The 18,177-nt window shown below is 43.4% G+C and overlaps 1 protein-coding gene across 1 annotated transcript; it reads right to left on the bottom strand.

Moving 5' to 3' along the window:
* Positions 1-12,742: 12,742 nt before the first annotated feature.
* Positions 12,743-14,753, bottom strand: TACSTD2 (tumor associated calcium signal transducer 2). The gene has a single exon (XM_019742525.3). It carries the CDS (start codon positions 14,423-14,425, stop codon positions 13,451-13,453), a length of 975 nt encoding a protein of 324 aa, XP_019598084.3. The 5' UTR covers positions 14,426-14,753; the 3' UTR covers positions 12,743-13,450.
* Positions 14,754-18,177: the final 3,424 nt, after the last annotated feature.

Consider the following 18,177-nt stretch of genomic DNA (forward strand, 5'->3'; position numbering starts at 1 on the left):
TTTGCTATGTAACCCTCTTGAGATGAAAGATTTAATTACTATAAATATTTAAAACTTTAATAGGATGAAATGTTTCTGTCATTTAAACATGCATTCATTTTATTAGTAAATGACGTAAACACTTTTTTATGATTATATATTGTTTGGACTTCTTCCCTAGCAAATTGCCTGTTCATGCGCTTAACCGATTTTTCTATAAAATATTAATTTTTATTCTATTGACGTGTAAAAATGTTTTACATTTTTAATAATTGCCTGTCATTTATGTAACTTGATGTTTGTTTTTCAACTTTGTTAATTTATATATACACATACACATAATTTTTAAAACTTTGATATAAACAAATCCATCCAACTTTCATTGCGATTTCTGCCTTTGAGGTCGTATTTACATTCTGTCTCAATCCCAACATTATATATTTACCAATTTTTTTCTAGTATTTAATGATTGTGTTCTTACTTAAACCTTTAATCTATCAGGAACTTATTTCATTGTAAGGTAGGAGAGAAAAATATAAACTAAACTATTTTGTGAATGATTAGGCCAGGAGAACTTTTACAAAAGACACATGCGTATGCTTTTCTCATGGGGAGCACCACCAAGGTAACTGCTGTCCCAACAATTTATTGAATAACCCACCCTTTCCTGACTGACTCGAAGTGTCACTTCTGTTATATACTAAATTCTCATAAATGCCCACATCTGTTTCTGGACTCTCTTTTGTTCCTTTGTCTGTCTATTCTGGCACTAGTACATGATTCGAATTACTCTAACTTTACAATATAGATTTTATTTTCAAATATTTTCTGGCTCTTCTTACACATTTGACCTTCAAGATGAACTTTAGAACTATTTTTTAAGTCCTCCCCACTAAAAGTACACTGGGGTTTTGATTTGTTTTATTGCTGTTGTTTTTAAACAGATTAATTCTGAGGGATTTTATATCTTGGCAATGTTGAATCTATCAATCCAGGACACTGACATGTGTCTCCATTTATCCAGGTCTTCTTGTATGTCTCTCCATAAAGTTTTACAGTTTTCTTATATAGTTCATAGCACTATATTTTTTAAAGGAAATATAAACTTTGATTTCTTAGGATTATAGAATCTAAGAACTGAAAGATACTTAAAAATCATCTCATCCTACCCCAATATGTTGCTGAGTCTGCCGCTCAAACAACCAAAGATATAGGGTGCATGACAACATCATACTAGATGTATTTTCTGTAACTTCACATTTATCACTTGAACAACAGGTCTTGGAGAAATTTATTTATCAGTGGATATACTCGTAGATCAACTTAATTCATTTTAATCACTACATGGTGTTCTATGGAAAGGATATTGCATCATTTAATTTATCATTCCCCTATTTATGGACATTTTAGCTATTTCTATTGTTTTGCTATTATAAATGACTCACTTTACAACCTTGAACCCTAACTAAAATCAAAGTCCCCCAAAAGCAAGAGTACAAAACCACCACTTGCAAAGTCCCCCTCCGCAATATCCCCACCAGGTGGCAGAATGCCTGTTCAAATAAAGGCTTTACTTTGGCTTTCCCCAGTGCCCTTCAGTTCTGTTCAATAAACATTTATTGAACAGGCATTATATAGTAAACACTGGACATTTTTAATACACAATTTCAATACAATCAATAAGTTCATTAATTCAAAAATACTTATGGAGCATACACTCTGTGCCAGGCACTGGGTAGGTTCGAGGGCTCCAGGGAAATTTAATAATCCCCTGCTATTGCCTGAACTCCAACAATTCTCAAAATAAAACAAGGGTCATTACAAGATAGTAGCTATTTATTTCTAAGCCCCAGATAACTCTTCACCCATTAGACCAATAGATCAGGCATCAGGCCCTCAAATAATTTGGACACTCCCTTAAAGTTTTTGTGAGAGTTTTGTGCTTATATTTATTCTCATGCTCTTGCACATGCTGTTCTTTCTATGTGGAATGCTATCAAATTTGGGGTTCCCGCAGAAGGCTCCCCTAAGGAAGGATTCAAATGCAAGTAATTTATTTGGGAGGTGATCCCAAGAAGCACTGGTTGGGGAGTAGACGAGGGAGTCAGGGAAGGGAAGGAAACCAATAAATGATGCACTAACAAACAAGTTGCAAATAGGGGCAAATGGAATGGAGTCCCTTTGATAAATGTGGGGAGATTATGAAACACACACCTCAGAGTTTTCCCACCTGAGGGATGAAGTTGCTGGGCCATTTACCCACCAGCTCCAGCTAGTCATTGGTTGAGGGTTGTCCTGGGGGTGATGAATTCTCTGGCACTTCCAGCCTCCTGCATGTGCTTCTGCAGGCCCAGAAAAAGCAAAAGGTTTCAAATGCTGGCAGTTGCAAGTTTGACCAGCATGTGCAGAACTGTGGGCCAGACACCAGCATGCAGGGAGCTATGAGTGAGCATCAGCAGCATCTGCTACAAATGCCTTCTCTACTGTCACCTGGCTAATTCATTCTTTAAAAGACAAGACAGAAATCAGCCACTCTGGCAAGTCTTGCATACATCTGCACCAGGCCTGGGAAGTTGCCCACTTCTGTGCACCTGAGGCACTTTGTGCTTAGGTCATTCTTACTGAGAGGTTGTAGGTGTTGACCCTGAGACCCAGGCTGGCCTGGCTCTCAATCCCAGGAGCAGATTACTAACACACTCCTATATGAGGGGAACCCTTGACTGACAGATACATCACCCCATCTCTGCCACTGTCTTCATAGGGCCATCTTCTCTGTGTTTCTGTGCGTCCTCTCTTCTTATAAAGGCATCAGTCATTGGATTTCAGGTACCACCCTAAGTCCAGGATGATCTCCTCTCAAGATCGTTAGCTTAATCAACACCTACAAAGACTCCGTTCCCAAAAGTCTCATTCTGAGGTTCCATCTCAAGTGGATAAGAGTTTGGGGTGGGGAGACACTCTTCAACTAGGGAATCAACAGACCAATACCATATTTGGGGATTTGAAGGAGATAAAATTCCTCTGTGTGGCTCTTAAATTGGGAGAATATGAGACTGGAGCTGCTGGCGGCTATCTTGCTCATGAGGAGCAAGCCTAGAAAATGAGGCCAAGGCAAGAGCACAATAAACATATAAAGAGAGAAACAGAAACTTGACATTATTTGAAATCCTTGGCTCCAGCCATGCCTGAAGCTAACACCTCCCTTTCATTTTCCAGTTACATCAGTCAACAAATGTCTCTTGCTTCAACTAGGGAGAGTTGAGTTGCTGCTGAAATAAATAGTCCTTACTGATACGCTCAAATATTGCACATCTGCTTTCCTCCTCGATCCATTTCCTCTTCCTCCTCTCACACCTGACACTTTCCTCTTTATCCTAAGGTCTCAGTTCAAACATAACTTTCTCAAGCAGATCTCCCTGAACTGATCCCCACTGTCACCCCAGATCACATCGGTTCTCTGTGCTGAATGTTCTCGTAGCCCTGCATTCCCTTATCGTGACACTTACCCCACATTATTATAAGTACCTGTTTAATTTATTCCCCTGTCCCACCACCACCACTTTGCTGAAATATGAGATCTTTGAGGGGAGAAACAAGTTCTGCTTATTGCTACTGTCCCTTTTCTAGCATAGTGGTAAAACATAGTAGGTGGCTAATGTCTATTCCTTCACAGTTCTGTATCTTTGTTTATCAAAAGCATAGTAAAATAAATTATGACCAAGTTTCAGTCTTTTTGTGTAACTACTAGACAATTGTAATATGCCCTGATTAGTTTTTAGTATAAAAACTAGAAATTGCTTTAACTTAGGAATTTCTTAGTGAAATTATAATACACTTTTTAAACTCCTAGGCTGATCAAATGAAATCATTTGAAGAGGATAATTATACTCATGGAGGAAGAACATTATTGCTTTGATGGTGTTTAGGGTCTGATTAGACTAAAGAAAGGAAGAACCCAATTTGCTAGTTCTTCAAGCATTTCCTGAAGATCGTAAAATATAAATAATACATCAACTTGAACTGTCCATCTTTTAAATAACTTTTGTTTTTTTTCCTGTTGTGAAAGTAAATTATAGTCATTTTGGGAAATTTGGAAAACGCCTAAAAGCATAGTTGGAGACTATAGAAAGCCCCAGCAACCCCTTCAGTGGATCTTTGTCTTTTATTTCTGTGTGCATATGTAACCAAATGTCAGCTCTGATCCGGTTTCTTGTCCCCAGGGGCACCCCAGCATTTAGTGCCCTTACCTTCTCAGGGTCCCTCCAATGGGCTTCTCGACTTCACTTCTCATGGGTGTTCCTTTTGATTTGCACACAAACAATACTACCCATACAACACACTTGCATAGCCAACTTATCCTGAAAATTTGAAGGTAAAGTAAAGGAGGAAATTTATTTCACATTTCCACATTCTTCATTCATTCATTCATTCATTCAGCAGATACAGCCTTTAAAATAAAAGGAATGCTAAAATTCCCTTTTCTTAGTGAAGTCACACACTAGGGGTCTTTACCATTGAATAATAAGTATTCCCCCCCAGAACCTCATGTCCACTTGGAACCTGTAAATATGACCTTACTGGAAATAGTGGCTTTGCAGGTGTAATCAAGTTAAGAACGGGGTGAAGGAGGCATGGATTGGAGTGATGCTGCCATAAGCCAAGAAATGCCAAGGATTGCCTGCAACTACCAGAAGTAAGAAGATGCAAGGAAGGAGTCTTCCCTAGAGCTTTCAAAGGGAACATGGCCTTGCAGACACCTTGATTTTGGACTTCCAGCCTCCAGAACTGTGAGAAATTCGTTTTTGTTATACTAAGCCACTAGTCATGTGGTACTTTGCTATGGCAGCCCCGGGAAACTAATACAGGGTCCAACGCCCTGGCTAGTGATCCTTCCTTCCAGCCCCTCCACCCCACCTCCCCCACCAGCTTCCACCTAACTTAAAAACATTTCCTCCCACTTCTTCTTTTTTTTGTTTTGTTTTGTTTTGTTTTTTTCTAAACAGGATAAAAAGGCATACAGAATGATGTTTTTAATTTTACGTGTACAGGGGATATACAAAAAGAAGTGAAAACACAAAGAAGTGCTTAGACTTGGAAGCTTATATACCATTTTAACAAAGGGGGATACATTGTGGAGAGGTGAGCAAAGAAAAGGGGGGTTGGGCTTCTAGGGGGAGTAAATTGTGGGAAGGCAAATGTATGGGGAAACTAATGGAAGATAAGATAAGGGTTCTTTTAGTAAGGTTTATTTATATAGACTCTTCTAGGTACCATTTCCATTTCCAGTTGTTTTCCTCTTTCTTATATGGGCAGGGGCGGGGGGTGCTATTTGGAGGGGTGTACATTCACAAAAAGAATTTATGCCCTGCTTTTAGGTAGATAGGGAAAGGGCAAAGAGTTCTTCCTATGTCTGCTTTTTCAAAATTGCCTTCAACTCAAAATAATCCTTATGCCAAAGTGGCATATTTTTCCTCCCACTTCTTTATGCAAAGCAATTTAGGTTCCTTAGCTCCTCACCAGAGAGGTCTCACTTTGCATATCCATGGCTCATTCTCTGCTGCACCAAACAGGGGGTGACCCTGAAGGGGTTCCCTTTCTTCTGCCCTAGCAGGCTGTGCATAAGAAACTGAGTGCAGTAAGGACTGGTTCCTACACTGATAAAAATTATTCCATTCCACCTGAAGATTTAAAAAAAAAGAAAGAAGCAGAAAAAAAGGTGGGAAACAAGCAGTTATAGTCAGTTTGGATTTAAAAGAGCAGTTTATTTCTAAAATAACAAATTTGTTCCCATTTTTGTAATGGAGTGGGTCGTTATGTAATTTTGTTACTTCTCTCACTTCACTTAACAGCATATTATGAGCATTTTTCCCTATTAAAAAGTCCTCAAGTATTATACCATAATTTTTACAGATCCACAATCCCTTATCCACAAATATAAAATGTTTGGAAAACTGTTTTGCCAATGCATTTGACTACAAGGCTAACCTAATGTGGCCTAGGGCTATTTATGGCCTATTCATACCAATTAATGTGACAATAAGTTTCATGACAGAAATCTGGATGTGTTGCTGTTGCCACAGACAGACCCTACTGAGAGGGCTAAAAGAACAACGCACCAAATTATCCTTCTAAAACCTGAACATTCTGAATTCTGAAACGTCGTACCAGTTCTCAAGTAGTTGTGAACCTATATAACCATCCTCCTGTTGTTGGATATTTAGATTATTTTCAGCCTTTTGCTATTATAAAATTGACGTAACGAACACGTCTTATATTTGACCTTCTGTCTGCATCACTGTCGATTTCCTTAACATAAAAAAAAATTCCTTAACGTGGAATTCAGAAGTCAAAGAAAATAAACACTTGTAAGGTTCTTGGAAGATATTGTCAACTTGTTTTCCAGTAAATGTGAACTTATTTGGAAATAGTGGCTTTGCAGATGTAATACTAATTCACACCTCCCTCACCAGCCCTGAGTAATACCAGTTTTATTGATTTCACAGAGGAAAACTTGATCCCATTTTGCTTTGAACTGACTTGATGACTGCCATTGTTAGATATATATTTTTAAGATGTTTGTTATCATTTCCAGTTCCTCTTCTGGAGTTGCCCATTCATGAGCTTTGTCCGTTTTATACTGAAGTCAGAGCTGTCTCATAAGGTTGTTAGGTATATGTGATGCACCAACGCCCAGGGGGTACGGTGGCCAAAATCAAGCCTAACTCCAATCATTTACCTGTGCATAGTTTTCTTCTTACAAAGCTGCTTACCTACCTGTGTACTTGCCAAGCATTGACTTTTAAGGCTGGGTCCAACTGGATGGGGTGCCTTTTTCTAATTTATGTGCCCAGAGTGGGTACCCTTTCTAATTTGCCCAAAGGTACCTATCTTAGGCCTTGATTAGATAATTGTTTTTCTGATTAATTTGTCTCAGGTCTTTATATAGTAAAGCTATTAACTTTTTGCATATTATATTGCACTGACTGTTTTTCTTCGCTTATTGTTTTATATTAGTGCTACTCATAAAGTGTTTCTATGTATGAACACGCCTTTCCATGTGTTCCATATTGCTTTTTCTTAAGAAACTTTCCAAGAGTTGTAAGTAGCTTAATTTTTCTTCCTTTTGCTTCTGAATAATTTGAGAACGGACATATGGGTGGAAATGTATGAAATCTACCTCCTTGAACAATTACTCCCGGATGTCGAAGATACATATTAAGCCCTATCTAAACTACAGGCCAGAGCTAGCCCTTCTGGGGGACATCTACACCCATCTCATCTATCTAACCATTTAATTGGCATTAACTATTGAGCACCGCCTATGTTCCATGCACTGTGCTAGACATCGGGAATGCAGAAGCAAATAAAAAGAAACAGCCCTTCCCTTCATGGAGCTTACATTGGACATCGTGGCCTCAAGTTTAATATAACTATTATTACACACAGCTAACTGTGGTGCCTGGCTCACTGTGTGCCCAGTACTCATCTAAATGCTTTGCATTGACCAGCGTCTTTATTTCTCTCAACAACCCTATAAAGAGGTAGGTATATTGCCCCCATTTTACAAATGAGGAAACTGAGGCACAGGGAGGTTAAGTAACTTGACCCAAGATCACACACTGACAAGCAGCTTTGCCAGAATTTGTACCTAGACAGTCTCAGGCATTTACGTTCCCACAGTACTCTCATGGATTTGAACTGTCGGCTCCAACCTCCTCCTTTTGCCCAGACCCCAAACAGCAGGCAGCAGGTGGACAATAACCTTAAATGGCAGAGACTCAGATCGCTTTTGGTCTGGGGCTTTGCTCCCACCCATGCCCTCCTTCCTAATCTGATCAGTGCCCCTGACTCTGCCTTAGCCTTGTCTCCTGGTTCCAGTCTTGTCCTTTCGTCTCCATCCCTGGTTTTGACCCTTCTTGGTTTCCTTGGCCAGCTCATTCTCCTCCTGCTGGCTGGAGTGAAGGGCTGGCGTCTTTTGAGGCATGGTGCTCGTTCCTTCCCCTTTCAGTACTCACCCCCAAACTCCCAATAATTCCTTCCTAGAGTTCGTCACAAACAGCAATAAGGAAACCTCTGGATTAGAAATGACAGAGAATGGCTCCAGGAGGGAGATGACAACAAGACGTCCACCAGTATTCACTATTGATTGTAAAAGACATCTGCTAAGTTCTCAATTGGTCCTTTGAGGGATTCCATGTAGGTCCCTGAGAATAAGCCTTCCCACTGGCACCATCAGTATTTGGCATGGAATCTGGCTCCTTGCCCTCAGGGTCATGGAGTGGAGAAACCTCAGGCTCTGAGGAGGGCAGTCCTGGATTTGAATTTTAACTGTACTCCTGACCAGCTATGTGATTTCTGGCAAGTCATTTATTTAGGCCTTGGTTTCCTCATCAGTAAAGCAGGAATAGCAGCACATACTTCATGTTCATGCCGTTGTGGAATGAGTGAGGTCATCAGGATAAAGCTTATAGGACTGTGTTTGTTTTGTCACATCCTACATGCTGAATAAATGGCAGGCATTTGAGACAGGATAATCAACACACTTTTCTGAGAGCTTATTAGTTGCCAGACACCCTGTACAACCCTGTGTGGGGTACAACAATAATTCTCCCAAGAGTCTATTTTCCTCCTTGGAAAGGCTTTGTTCAAAAAGAGATAAAGGAGGGGGTGACTGGTTAGCTCCGTTGGTTAGAGCGTGGTGCTAATAACACCAAGGTTGCCGGTTCGATCCCCACATGGGCCACTGTGAGCTGCGCCCTCCTTAAAAAAAAAAAATTTAATTAATTAAAAAATAAAAAACTAAAAAAATGGGATGGGAGGGGGATAAAGGAGAGAGCCATGAGAGAAAGAGCTCTTTGGAAACTAAATACAAAATCCATGCTGGCACACAATTCTACAGGTGCAGGATAGTATATTGGTTAAGAGCATGGATTGAGGGGCCGTTCTCCGTGAGGCAGACACCATAATGCCCTTCCCCACCAAAGGTGTCCACATCCTAATCCCCATAATTTGTGAATATGTTACATTACACAGCAAATGGGATTTTACAGATGTGATTAAGGTTAGAGACTTTGAGACAGGATAATCTTATCCTCAATTATGTGGGTCTCATTTAATTATATGAGTCCTAACAAGTGGGGAACCTTTCCTAGCTGTTGCCAGAAAGAGATGGGACAAGGGAAAAACGGTCAGAGAGATGCAAGGTGAGGACTCAACTTGCCAAAGCTGGCTTCGAAGGTGAAGGAAAGGAGCTACGAGCTTGAGGGATGTGAGCCACCCCTACAAAGTGGGGGAAGCCCTCAGTTTACAGCCCGTAAGGAAGTGGAGATCTTGGATCCACAACTGAAAAGGAACTGAATTCTGCCAACAACTGAATGAGCCAATTTCCCCTAGCACTCCCAGAAAGGAATGCAGCCCTGCAGGCACCTTGATGTTAGCCCCTTGAGACTTCTGTGGGAATTCTGACCCAGGGAACTGTAAGATAATAAATGTGCATTAATACAATAAATTAGTAAAAACTAATATGCTCTGGCTTGCAAATTTACAAATTATTAGAGGCAGTACAGCACATTGGTTGAGAACATGGATTTGAGGGCCAGTTTGTTTGGGTTCTATTCCCAAATGTGTTACTTATTAGATGTGTGACCCTAGGCAAGTAATTTAACTTCCCGTGTCTTAATTTTGTCATCTGTTACAGGAATAATAATTTAGCCACTCATACTAGTTAGGGTGTAAGAGTATGCTAAAATAAAAGACTATTACAGAGACACCATAATAATGTAATTTGAAAACAAAAACATTTCTTTCTCACATCATAGTTGAAGGTAAGTGTCCTACTTGGCATTGGCAGTTGTTTTATACAAACCAGGAGGGCTGTGGCTCCACCTTTGTGAATAGGTAGCTTCCAAGGTTGCTCTTGTCCCCCTAATAGCAGAAGTCTAGAGACAGAGATGTCTCTAGACTTCTGCTATTACAGAGATGTCAATAGACGTCTGCTATTAGGGGGACTAGAGAAAGAAAGTGGAGTGGAAGTGCAATCACATTGCACTGGAGAGAACTCAGCCATTACTAGTTACAGGTTCTGGGGGGCCTTGCTATCATTCTGAGATGAGTGATCATTTAAGAAATATATACTCGATCTTTTCATATCTTATATCTAATCTTTAAAATCAAGCATATTAGCTAAGCCTCTACCTATATTACAAATAAGAAAACAGGAGTCTGAAAGGCCAGGTAACTTCAAAGCCCACATATTTACATTTAACCAAAGTATGTCTCCCATTTAAGTGGTATTAAAAAGCTGAAGAACCACTACAATTTAAGAACACACATGATCAAGGAAAAATTTAAAATAAATGAGAGACTAACTATGGAGACAAGTGGAACAAACATTAGACAAGCTAGAAGTCAGGGCATTGGCGCTCTAGGGTAGCTCTGTCACTGCCTGATTTGAGTAAATCCATTCTCCTCTCTGGGCCTGTTTCTTCCTCTGTAGGTGAACCAAATGATCCTCTTTCCAGCTCTGACATTCTGCGATTCTACTTGGAAAACGGTGAAGCCAAAAATATGTAAGCAGAAAGAAATGATGTGATTTTTTAAAAATTGCCCCAATTAGGGAAATAACAAGAGTGGAGAAAGTCCCGGTGACCAAAACAAGGAAATCAGACAAGCCTTGCAACTCAGAAGACAAGCTGCAACCTGCTGGGTCAGTTGTCACACCTGCTCCTCACATTCCTTCTGAGGGCAGCCCCAGGCCTACACACAAAGCAGTGAATGGAAGTTTTGGGGGAAAACCCTGGACATGGAGACCACACCCCCACCCCACCCCTAGCTAGTTCTGGATAGCCTTGTCCCCAGCGGAAGCAAGCCGAGTTTCAAAACAGAAGTATGAGGGGCTCCTCCTCGGAAGAAGGAAATAAGAAAGTTGTCTCAACCTGCCTGATACATGGCTGGCATCCTGGGCTAGGAAGCCAAAGAGAAAGGTTCGGAACCCTGGCACTCTTATTCTAGGCACTCTTATCATTTACCTCATTTAATCTTTGCAATAGTGATAGAGAAATTTGTAGTTTCCTTCAACAGACAAGGAAACTGAGGAGAGTTAAATGGAGCAGCATTTGCCCAGCGGAGCAGGATTTGAACTCAGGTTTGTCAACACTTGGGTTATTTCCAGTAAGCCAATGTCTCAAAGATGATACCGGTGAAAGTGCTTTGAGAATTATTAACGAACTGCTAAAGTGTAAGGCCTCATAGTCCCGAATCGATGCAGAAAATTAGAAATTATCCAGAAGCAACATTCTAATGAAGGAATGGGCTTTTTCAGGGCTTTTGCCTTTGTTCAGCCTCCCACTCCATCCTTAATCTGCTCATTTTGCAGGCAGTCAGGTGGTAAGTTTTTTAAAAGGACTCTTGAAATAATGGCAGCCTGAGAATGAAAATACTGGATAAGGAATCAAGAGACTTTCCCGTTCTAGCTGTGCCACAGAAGTATTAACCTCGAGAAGGCACTCGCCCTTTCCTTGGTAAAACAAAGGTTTAGGATAGAGATATTGCCAAGTTTCCTTTAGCTAAGGCACTTCAGTGACTGAGAGAAGTGGAAAGCATGGAGGGAACCGAGAGTGGGCCCTCACTCTCACTGTCCTGGTTCCCCTTCTAACCTGCAGTACATCCGCAGTCCTTCCCACTGTGGGGAAGCCAGCCCCCCTCCACCTTCTCCTCTGTTAAGCCCCAGTTGAGCCTTTGAAAATGCTTGGAGCCTACAAGCAGGAATAGTTACAGACTTAGAGATCTCTGGTGATAAAGTATCCACTCCACCAGTGCACACCTGCCACAGCCCCAACCTGTGAAGGCAGCACCTGAGAGCTACCTCCTCTCAGTTCTTACTGTTGTTTCAGTCTTAGAGGGTAGGCACAGACCACAGAGAAGAGGAGGGAGAAAAAACATGGGGTGGATGCCAGGGAGAGAAACTGAAGTCCAGGACCTACCTATTTGCTCTAGGATATACCAACCACTCCCTCCTTTGTTACATGCCCATTGTTTCAGCAATTTCCCAGGAACTGCAGGAACTTGTTTAGGCTACCCCACAGAGACCTAGCACACTCAACTTCACCTAAATGAATGGGAATGAGTGAAAATGAGGAGATAGCATAGAGACAAGCTGCTAGTTTTTACAGCTAATAGGAAGTAAACGTTTTTAAAGCACATTACCAGTAAAATCTTAGGAAAACCTCAGCTCAGCTGGGGGAGGGGGGGGGGAGCCTGCCAGAGCACAGGGTTCACTACAGACTGGCTGTAACTATGGGGCAAAAATCTTTTAAATTCTCTCAGAGCCCCACACTTTGGGATTAAGTAAATTGCCAAGGGCTCAATGGGAACAGTACCACCTATCTCCAAATAAGGCAAGGATTCAAAAGACAGACAGCTTCTGAAACTAACATTTTTTTCTTCTCCACTGGAGAATTCTTGTTTAGAGAGAACCTAAGGCTGGTCCCCTTTTCCAACCATAGCAGTTAGTTCTAGCCTCCTCCCTCAGACCCACCCACCCTCCTACAGTTTGAGAGAGGTTTCCAAATAATCTTATTTTGAAACACCAGTATTTATACCAGCCTGTTAATGCATCTCTGGTTTTTACCAGAGTGGCAGTAAGAAATGCCCGCTCCTGCAAAAAAGTGTTAGAATTTGGAATAAGAAATACGAGTCGTGGGAAATTAGAGGAGACCAAAGTGATATAAATCTGGAGCAAATGTTCACCAACTCCATCTTTCCGTTTGTGCTTTTCCATATTTTATTAAATCCGTGTTTTTAAAAAAATGACAGCAGCGTTATCAAAGACAACATATGTACAAACATTTTACAAAAGAATCATTACTAATATCAGCTGTCATGGGGCGAGCTGAAGGCTAGACGCTGAGTTTCTGGGGCAGAGTCCGCCCTTAAACAAAGACATCTAAAATGTGTTCAGGCAGCTGAAACAGACTTCTTCCCCCGGTGACAAGCAAATGCGGTCGGCAATACAAACGATGGTAAATGAGGATACTACACCGGCCCAATTAGCGACTCCTCATCAGGAAGGCCATGATACAAGTGGAGCTAATCAAACAACTTACAACCAAGAGAGGAAAAGCGCTGTTTCCCATTGAAACACATTTAAGCCTTCAACAAAGATCGCGTCACTTGCAAAAATGCTGGGCTGTGGTACTCGATTCTTACACATAAACCCTATGCCAAACTTCCCTTAACTCTTTGAGTCAGGTTTCTTGTTGGACCCAAAGGGAAGGAATTTTAGAAATGCTTCCTTCAAGACAGAAGTCAGAAAAACGGGTGACCCTGGGACAAAGATCTATTAAACTTGGTGGGGTGGGGAGAGGCAGGAAACTGGGGGGAGAAATGTCTCCTTTGGGCCAGGAATCAAGAAGCCAGAGTCACTTTAGTCTGGAAGCCAGGACTGAAACGCGGTTCTCCACCCCGCCCGTCCCTACAAGCTCGGCTGCTTCCTCAACTCCCCAAGTTCTTTGATTTCCACCTTCTTGTACTTCCCTGTCTTCCTCCGGTTGCTGACCACCAAGACGACCACGCCGGCGACGAGGGCCACCACGACCACCACGATGACAGCGACGAGGCCGCTGGTGAGGCGCTTCATGGAGAACTGGGGGGGCTTCTCGTCGAGGTAGTAGATGAGCGTCCGCTCCACCAGGAGGGGCTCGCCGCGCACGTTCACGTCGAGGCCGTGGCGGCCCTGGAACAACGACTCGCCCTTGACGTCCCTCTCGAAGTAGTAGGCGGCGTCCGCGATGTCCACGTCGCCGGGCGCCTTCTGCGACGCGTTCTGCCGCAGCTCGATCTGGATGGTGGGCTGCTCGTAGTGCACGGCGGCCAGGAACCTGGGGTGCAGCCGGTATCGCTCGCGGAAGAGCCGCCGCAGCTCGGCGTCCAGGTCCGAGTGGTTGAAGGAGCCGGAGGCCGGGCGGTGCCGCAGGTCGATGAGGATGTGATGGGTCCGCACCAGCTCGTCGCAGCGCAGGTTCAGGTCTCCCTTGTCGGTGCGGCGCACGCCCACGGAGTTCACGCACCAGCACACCGACGTCTGGTTGCACTGGCGGGCCTTGAAGCGGCCCTCGTGGTCGCACTCGGGGTCGTACAGGCCGTCGTTGTCCACCAGCGCGTGCTCGCTCGGCCGCACCAGCTTGCGGCCGCCCTTGGGGGTTCTCATGCGCGCCTTGAGCAGCAGGCACTTGGAGGTCAGCGTGGAGCAGTTGACCTCGAAGTCCGAGCCGAGGGCACGGCACTGGCAGCGGCCCCCCGGGCCGTCCTGGCTGCATGTGGTCATCTTATTGGTTGGGCACGTGCAGTTGTCCTGCGCGGCCGTGTGGCCGGTCACGGCCGCCAGTAGCAGCAGCAGCAACAGCGGCAGCGAGGGCGACGGCAGCTCGAGACCCGGGCCACCGGCCATGGTGGGGCCGGGGAGTGCAGACAGGACGCTGGGCGGAGGGGCGCTGGGGCTCTGCTGGGCTCCGGCTCCGCGGTCTGGGACAGTCTCTAGGCGTCTGCCGCCGGCCGCTCCCTCCCGCACTTATACTCTGCCGGACCTGCCCAGCTGGTTCCGCCGCCAACTCACCCTCTGGTATTTGGGTGACACATCCTGCACCCCCCCTCCCCCAGGCACCCCGGCACCCGCGTCCTACTGAAGGCACAGCGCGCCCTACGCTGCCCCGCGATAGGATCAGGAGAGCGGAGGCTGCTCCCGCCTCCTCTGGACCGAAAGCCCGAGAGCGGAGAACCGATACTCACCTGCGAGCAGCCTGGGACACGCCCCCGGCCCGCCCGGCCCCACCAGGGAGGGACCTGCCTTTGGAGCGGCCCCACCTGGGAGGGACCTGCCTTTGAAGCGACTTCTAGCTGAGCGCTTCGGGCGTCCTGGCCGCTCTCCTGGGCTGGCATTCTCAGGAATTTCATTGAAAAGTATCACGGGACTGTCACGCTTTTGTCCCCTCCCCTCACCTCAGTCCTGGCAGGTATCTATCAGTCCCATTTTATAGCTGATGCACTTGAGGCTTGGAGACTTAAAGTCGGCCAGCCATGTTTTTCCTCAGGTGCCTGGGAGGGGTCTTTGGTTCTCTGCCTGGCTGTCAGCAGACCACAAATGTTTATGGAAACGGAGTGGTGCAGATCTGAAGAAAGGTTAGGGAGCAGTTATGTTATGGTGTCATGAGTGAAAACCAGTGTCCTGGTGTCCAATGTATTAGAAATTCTATTAACCACTTTTTTTCCCTCCTACACACACAAACGTAATATTTATGAATGTACTCTGTATAGGGAGAAAAAAAGGAACAAATTCTTACAGAGAACCAGCAAGATTATAGGGAGTTCTTTGTACAATTTGATTCTAAAAGAACAAACCATTGTTTTTCTTTTTCTGTGTCCCATATACTAGGTAGCTGAACCACTGCAAATGAAGAATGGAACTTGTGGGAAATTGGTTGTCTGACACTGTGGCTACTGTAATGGGACAGAGGGGTTGCAATCTCCTTTTTAAATCATTGAGAAAGTCCAGAGTTTCAAAGCTTTGGTAAGATTAACAATAATTAACAAGCTATAATTATTCCCAGCTCCTCTACAATTTATATGTTGAGAATTTAAAGAACACCAGCCATAGTACAAGGGTGTTGTTTAACACATGAAAGCCAGCTAGGCCTCTACCCCATTATTTTTCAAGCAATACCTGAGGCAGGTAGGTGGAAATATGTTATTCTCTCTCTGCAGGTAGAGAAAGCAGAGACATGTGGGGGGAACTTTCTTGCAAACAAGCACCAGGCATTGTGGGAATACCCTTGGGCTCGCTACATCCACTGTTTCTGTCCAGGTGCTTAGCCTACTCAGGTTCCAGTTTCTTATCCACACTCCAAACCCCAGTCCAACATGTGTCAGTTTTTCCTAAATCTGAAATCTGTGCCCATCTCTTTCCTGTGAAGAACCCTTCAACCACAAAGTAGAAGGTGTTCTTGGCTCCTAGTATAAAATTTATTCTTAAATTACCGCACACACACGATCATATATGACCTTGGGCAAGCTACTTAACTTCTCTGTGTCTTAGTTGACTCATCTGTAAAATGGGGATAATAAAAGTATCTACCTAACAAGGGAAGTGTGAGAATTAATGTAGATAACCTGCTTAGAACAGTATCTGTTCTAACAGTATCTGTATTTAGTAAGCATAAATAAAAGTGTCAACTGTCAACTGCTGTCACGGTTACCATCATAATCATCATCATCTTCATCTTTTCCCTGCCAGCCTCTCCAGTCTTCCTCATGTTTTCAAGCCTTTGTAAAGTCATTTACCTGGAGTCTCCTCTTCTTCATCTATTTAGTACATAATTGTGTTATTCTACTCAGCCCTTGGGTCACCTCCGGGAAGCCTTCCCTGATATGTCCTCCCTATTGCACGCAGGGGTGTGCCCCTTCTCTATACTTTCCTAATTCCTGTAACATATGATAACGGCAACACGAACTTTTCTGGCCTTCTGTCCTCCCATCCAAAATGAAGATAATAGCATCTCTGTTTCATAGGTCATTCAGAGAATTAAATCTAAATAGATAAGATAGTAGATGGCAAAGCTTGGTAAACTGTAAGACACTGTAAAAATGTTAGGTTGCATTTTTATTTTAAAGATATCTATCCTATTTGATCACTTTTCCAGCCATGACTAGGTAGTCACAATCCTCTATAATGGCAAAGTCACCTGCTTGATATTTCAACGGGTCCCAGGCTGGCAAGAGGAAAGCTGATGAGCAATGGTTCTCAGGGCTGAGGAATGTACACAGTGCTGTGTTTGACCACTTAGCTAAGACAGCCCTGAATGGCTGGGTCCTACTCAGGCTAGTGCTCAGAGGACTACAAACCTCCGCCTTTTCCATCCTAGTCAAGTTTTGGGAGAAAGGGGATAAAAGGAGCCTGTTCTCAATATCCTCAATGGAAGATGAAGTGAACCAAGATTACCAGCCCATCCTACCACTTTTTTAAATTCTGTGGTTGTCCCAGGCTTTCCCCAATGGGCACCCAAACACAAGGGTGAGTTTATTTAATAAGTACAGCCCCCGCTCTGATTCTCCCTCTCCCTTTGCCTGGTTCCTGCCTAGGTGTGCAAAATACCACTGTTAGCTTTATGTCTTTTTATGTTTTTAATTTTATTTTCTAATATTTCACAAAAGCATGCCATGAACTCAGACTTGTCAAGGGTATATCAAGGGCAGGCAGGAACCACATCTGCGCACTATAGCCCAGCACCAGCTTATGTGAGGCACTCAGTAATGTTTATCAGGATCATTCACATTAAGTTGTACCCAGAATGTTGCATAGCAATATACTTCCTAGGGATGTTCTTGATGGTCATTTCTATGCTCCTACTCCAATTCTCATCTCCTACCTCAGCCACAAACCTCTATGCCCACGCTAACCTACTCTCCAAATACCCGGCTTCCAGAAAGACTGGGTAATTACCCTGCATGTTATGTTTGCTTTTATGCACGATCCCCAACTGTACCAGCCTTGTGGCTATAGGGAGGCAGAATATGGTCTGATGAGGCTAAGAGCATGCGTGCATTCTAGAGGAGAGCAGTGGAGTGTGGTTGAAAGAAAATGGACTTTGGATCTAGTGACACTTTGCCTCAAGTTCTCATTTTACATCATTCATGGACTGGTTTTGAGCATCTGGGCCCCTATTGTAAAATGGGGGTTATAATGCCTTCATTTCCCCAACATCTATGAACAGGATTACTTCCCATCTTGTGATTAGGAACTTCATTCTTCATCTATTCTTGTGCTGTTTTCTAAACTGGTGTCGATTATCTGGTTTTCCTTGGTATGAGACCAATACCAGCACATCAGTTTTATATTTAAGGGTGTGATTTACAAAAACAAAAAAACAAAAATAAAACTGTGTTTGATTAACAAAAAAAAAAAAAAAAAGACTTACCATCCATAATTACTTTAATGATTCAAGATAAAGAATAGAAAACACCTAACAGTGTTTGGCATATACTAAGTAGAATTAATCTTAGCTATTATTATTAGCTGTCTCAGGAATGTGAGGGTGCTTTGAGATGAAAGGTTTCTGCACAAAGATGGTGATTGTGGGGACTGAGGAAGATCAGGTCCAAGGAGCTGGGCGTTAGGGAGGGGAGCTGCCTGAGAGCCCTCATCATCCG

The sequence above is a fragment of the Rhinolophus sinicus genome, chromosome 14 (genome assembly GCF_057876585.1).
Source record: "Rhinolophus sinicus isolate RSI-liver-muscle chromosome 14, RSI-T2T, whole genome shotgun sequence".
Lineage (NCBI taxonomy): Eukaryota > Metazoa > Chordata > Mammalia > Chiroptera > Rhinolophidae > Rhinolophus > Rhinolophus sinicus.

Bases quoted from the DNA above. Each gene is read 5' to 3' on its own strand.
- TACSTD2 (XM_019742525.3), bottom strand. From the start codon at position 14,425: ATGGCCGGTGGCCCGGGTCTCGAGCTGCCGTCGCCCTCGCTGCCGCTG.